We start from the raw sequence: 6030 nt of genomic DNA on the forward strand, positions 1-6030 counted from the left end.
ATTATATATATATATATATATATATATATATATATATATAAAACACATCATAGATGAATTTCAGTGGTGACAAATGTGATTCCTACACTCCAGTCTATACTGGAAGAAAGTCCACAAAGGCAATTGAAGTAAATTTCCTACAAATAGTATTTTTTGAGTTACACTGAACAACCATACCACTGTAAGGCTATTTTATACAAAGGAAAACACGGTCCCAGCTGTGGTAAAAAAAATTAGGACAAAAAATCTCTTTCCAATACCTATTCTTTGTATGAACTTAAAAGGGCAGAATCTGACAGTCGGGAGAGAATGAAGATCTGCCTTCCTATTTATTTCCCCATTATTCAAAGTAAAAAAGAGATGATACGAACTTATGATCATTATCATTTTCTGTAGGTACATGGCTATTCCCAGGCAATAGAATTAGTATCTTAGCACACGTTCATAATGGCAGGGATGACGTAGAGCTTCCAGTTCCTAAAACCATGCTCAGCTGTCAGCAGCAGATGTACAAAGGTAACTGGAGAGCTCTATTTTCAGACTGAAGATGCATTAAAAATCTGTTAGGTTTCCCAACAGATTAGTAATGTAAATGGAAATTTATTATTATTTATTATTATTTTAAAAATAAAATAAATATAAAATTCAAGGTCTACATTTTACCTAGACAATGAGAATTCAGAAGAGTCACGACTAATTTCACATCTTACCAACAGTGGACTCCTTTCTTCATATGCTCATGGAAAAAAAGTAGTTACAACAAAATAATTTCTTACTTTGAAGTATCAACAGGTTGGGGATTGAAGTTTCCATCTGAATCCATTGAAGATTGTTTTTCCATCATATTGACATAATTTGATTCCATATAATCTGGAGGTAATGCCCCTGCAACTGCACTCAAACAAGGCAAAGCCAGTTTGAACAGTTCTTGTTCATACTTCTGTAGACCACACAAAGGATATAAAATGAATAGTCAAAGGAAGCAATCATCATCATTGCTAAAACTGATATATGTGAAACCAAGCAGCCATAGAATGGCTTTTTTATTGCGAAATTGAATTTTTCTGAAAATAAAGGCAACTGACTGCCCAAAACAAATTATGGAACTACAGCTGGTAGCATGTACAGCATGTACCTTAATATCCATTTTATACTGTGGAGACCAAAATGGTGCATAGCATTCAAAATGAAGCTGCACCATTGCTAAATGAGCAGGAGAATCACCTCTTTTGACCAGCTAGCTATGCTTTGTTTAATGCACCCCCAAAATGCAGTTTGTCCTATTGACAGAGCACACTGCTGGCTCATATTGTGCATACTGTTGACCAGCACCTGCAGATCCTTCTCTGTAAAGTTTATTTGGAGGGACAGCAACTCTGGCAGAAAAGTGCAGCTTTCAGCTATCTTCAGACTCTTGAGTTTGCTTTTAGGGCTCTGAAATGTTGACTTATATAGATATACTTCAAGATTACCATGTTAGATATAGATTTTTTTAGATTTATTTTTAATGAGTAGACAAATAGGTATACCTATCTGAATATGTAACAGGAAGATTTAAACTAGAAGACTAAAATTCTACTAATGTCTATGTTTCCACTATGCATTATTAACTCTAAGATGGATAACACTGGGTTAATAAAAGATAGGTAAAAGTTACAGATTACAGAAAAGAATTTATACATTTTTTTATTAGTGGTAGATGGATAGTAAAATGAATTACCTTTTGAGACAAAGCATCAAAAATACCCCAGAACAACTTTCTGGATAAATGAAGTTCTTCTTCTGAGGCAGCACCAAAGTTACCCCATCCACCTGGTAAACAATAATACTTCCAGCATCTTTCATAATGATTTGTCAGCAACTAAAACAGAACATATTTTGAAAGCAAATAAAATATAACTTCTGATATTCTCCAGTTCTGGCACTCAACATCTACAGGCACTGCCATAAGAATTTTAACTTTTACAAAGAAGCAATGATATTCACTTACTATTTAAATTGTTTGTGGACAAAAACATAAGAAAAACAGTTTTTACTTTTAACATTAGTGGCATATGCAAAAAACACGCTCTACAGAGCATCATATTTCCTACCACCCCAAGAACCCTACCAGAATTCACCCCCATCAGCATTCTGCTATCCCAAAAACTGCTGCAGGGTGGATGAGATAACAGAATCATGATACAATCTAGCTCCCAGTTACTCTTTACATGTCTGAAAGATATTCAACAGATGTGACTCATCTCTTCTGTGAGCTGTAAAAATCTGCTACCAGCCTACTCTCCTGCCTTTTCTTAAAATTGGCAGTGAGCTTTATTCTCTGTCATTCATTACATGCAGGTTTCTCGTTAATTGTTACAAAATTCCAGATTATTAAGACATCAAATGGTGCAAGGACCTTCTAGCAGGTATTTGTCAAACCAAAACAACACAGATTTTACATTTAATGGATCGTCTATGTCCCTGAGTCACAAACAAGTTGAGAAAAAATTAGTTGGACATCTGTCATGAAAGGCAATCCCAAATGATAATTAATGTCTGATATTACTGAAGTATGAAACCTAGACTAACCTAAATTAATCTGTGGATAAACAAAGCTTTTCCTAAGGCACAGGGTGCTCTTTATGAAGAAGTTAGCTAGAATTTTAATTCAATGTTAATTTTAACAGGTCCTCAGGAAGAAAAAAAAGAGAAAAAAAATTTAAAAAAACAATTTCAACATCAATTTGCAAAGCATGACGGCAAAATATTATGTCTCTGCTAAGCTCTCTTTTTTTTTCTAGTGAAAACAAATGACAACATAGAAAAGTGCAGACATTCATAATATAGTTTGTAGAAATAAAGACTGGTATTAAATAAACAATCATGCCCTTGAAGTACAAAAATAGGACTTCCTGATAATCAATAATATACACTCAATACTGTGAAATTTTACTAAACTTGACATCAATCAGAAAACAATACATACAACCAATTTGTATGAGGGATACTCTGAAAGTAATGCCTCCTATTTTATTATGTCAGTTCATGAAATAAGAGGTAGATAGTGGTGGTAATGCAGTAGAAGTTGAACATTCCCACCAATATTCTGCTACATTTTGTTGCTGTGCAAGAGATGACAGCAGAGGGGCAGTCTGACAAAATGGTGTCTGACATGGAATTGTATGTGAAGTAAAGGTGTGGAACTAAATTCCTCCATGTGGGTGGAAAAAATTGCACCCATTGACATTCATAAACTGGCATAGTAAAATCCTGCACAATTCTAAAGAGTATTATGGCAAACAAAACAGATATATAATACAATTAATCCTGATATGTGGCTTTTGAACTGAAAAGAAACAGTGAATAAGAAACAACATCACATCTCACTCAAATTGCTGGTGATAAAGCATTGAAAAGGGCTGCTGAAAAGCACCAATATGACAGGCAGTAAATTATTTATTTCTTACAACCAGCAATGAAATCTGAAAAACCTTTAAAGAGTTTGCCATTTTGTAAAGGAAACAAACAAACAAACATTTTTTCTTGTGCACAATTAATCAGAATGAAAATTTAGGTTAAAACTGGTGAGGGCTGAAAACAAAAGGAAAGATTAATTAAAAACATATTGCTTAGATTTCCAAGCACAAACCACAGAAAAAGAGTCTGTATTCCAAGAGGAAAAAAAAAAAAACAATACAGATGTCGAAAGGTAAAAGCAAATTATCAGTTACATATACTTCTACATCATTTTTTTTTCACTCAAAGATGTTTCTATTCTGTTTCCATATGGTCTTGGGGGAAAAACAAAAACAAAACAACAACAACCAAAAAAACAAACGTGGGGGACAGAGGGAAAGGACTTATAAACATTAGATGTATTAGATATGGACTTCATAACTCTACAAGGATGGATGCAAAGATGGATGCAAATCAGACTAGCTTTCTTACAAGAGAAGAATACTACTGAAGATTAAAGTATACAATTACCTTAAGAGGCATCTTTGCATGTTCATTTAACAGGGGAACATCAAATACTAATCTTCTCAGCAAATGCTGCATCATAGAAGGTCTCAACTGCCTAAAAGCAGACAATTTCAACAGCATGTATCACCACAGTTGCAGATTCATTAAGTAATGGGATTTTGCTTGCAGCATTGAACAATCGTGTCCAAAAAGAAAGCAATGAAGCACATATCAAAGAAAAATTTCTCAGAATGTCATAATCAAAACCTTTAAAAAAGCACAGTAAAACATCTGACCTGTAGACAGAGTTGTAATAAGTCAGGAAAAAAAAATCTGAATTCTCACACTATATATTATGGTCACTCTGTCCACAAGCAGAGACTATAATTTGAATTTCTTACAAGATACCTCAAAGGTACTGAAAAATATCTTATTAACTAACAATGGCATAAGAGCACTAATTCTTAAGATGTATTAAATCAGACACACAGTAGTGGGTGCTAACTGGAGGAATGGAGGAAATAGATACAATACATATTTCAGAATGACAAAGACATTGAATCATTCCAGAAAAATAGGGAACAATCAGTATGAAATATAACAAATTTTTGTATGGTACTTTTGTTCTTCCCTCTTAGTTTTGAATTGTATGCCACTTCTGAATAAATTCACGTATTATTAATAAAAAAATAATTACAGTAAAGCGTTTAAAAGAGCTCTGGTGATTTGCTGTCATTAAGGATTACATTCAACAGTGCATTACACTGATCTTGTAAGCCTACAAAAACCTGTGATTGTAACTAAATGTTTTTGAAACTTGTAGACAGAAGATGAAAATCCTCCATCAAATGTCACTGATGAAGTATGACTATACCGATCACTGAGTAGGATTTCAAATGTAACACGACATACATAAATATCTTCATCGAACTGTATGGTCTACTGAACATAAACCACATTGCCAGCCTGTAAGGCTGAGAAAATTCAAACTGTACTTCATTGAATACACAGTTCAGCATTTCCAGAGCTTTGTTTTTTGCAATACATCCTCCATGCCAAAACATTGTCAGTAAAGCAAGATAACCAGAGACATATAAGCAATTAATAAAGTAGCAAGCAGAATACAACCATTATTTTTAAAATGTTTATCATTCAGCAGAAATTCTTAATTTTGCTACTGATGGCACAGTTCTGTGTTCCCATGTTATATGGAGGTCACTTTATCACATTCCTCTACAGACAATAATACGTTCTTACCCACAGATAGAAAGTAAACACTCCTCAATGGAATCTCGCTGAGCTTTGGTAAGAGAGCAGCCCTTTGAAAGTCTGTACACAGTATGTAGTAAGGAATCAATAAGAGAAGCATGGTGCTCTGTGCCAGCAAAAAGAGGAGCGCATCTGGTCAACAGAGGCAAGACTGCTGTGCAAAGGTATCGATTCAGAGCTAAAGCCATATCTGTAGCACTTAAAGCAGCCTACAAAACAAAGAAAATAATTAAGTTTTGTTTTGTCAATCTTGCCAGAAATTAAAGGTTTTTGTTGCTGTTGTTGTCATTCTGTTGTTGTTGTTTGTTTTGTTTTTTAGCCATTAAAAGGGGAAATATTTAAAGCACAAATACAGATTTGAAACCCACTGGATACTGAATGTTTAGTTTCTTTCTCTTTCTGTCGTCTTCTCACAGATGGCACTTTTTTATGGTTGTATGAATGAAAGCATGATCAAAATAATGAAATTGTGAACTGAAGACAGCATTTCAAAAACAAAACATTTTTCAAATTTACATTAAGGAATGTCACACAGTGGCTTACAAAAACATTCTGAGATCAGATAATACCAGCAAAGTTAGCATTTAAAAAACCCAGTAAAATCAAAGCAAGGAACTGATCCTCACCCATTCTTAAATAAAAATATAATTATTAAAACGAAAGTTTAAATTAAAGATCAGACAGAGAAATCAATTTTCATGTCTTAGCCCTCATATAAGCTTTCTAAATTTGATCTTTCTGTACCAAGCCAACTAAGAAAAAATAGAGGGAAAAAAGGCTTGCAAAAATATAGAAAGCTATTTTTAGGAGAAGTGA

At 33.7% G+C, this 6030-nt stretch overlaps 1 protein-coding gene across 1 annotated transcript in view; it reads right to left on the reverse strand.

The window, feature by feature from the left end:
• The window catches only part of RYR2 (ryanodine receptor 2), a 347696-nt gene that overhangs the window by 105696 nt on the left and 235970 nt on the right, over positions 1 to 6030 (reverse strand). Inside the window, 4 exon segments of the mRNA XM_031552189.1 lie at positions 777 to 940; positions 1721 to 1861; positions 3970 to 4060; positions 5203 to 5423. Of these exon segments, the coding sequence (XP_031408049.1) occupies positions 777 to 940; positions 1721 to 1861; positions 3970 to 4060; positions 5203 to 5423 (617 nt within the window).

The sequence above is a fragment of the Meleagris gallopavo genome, chromosome 2 (genome assembly GCF_000146605.3).
Source record: "Meleagris gallopavo isolate NT-WF06-2002-E0010 breed Aviagen turkey brand Nicholas breeding stock chromosome 2, Turkey_5.1, whole genome shotgun sequence".
NCBI lineage: Eukaryota > Metazoa > Chordata > Aves > Galliformes > Phasianidae > Meleagris > Meleagris gallopavo.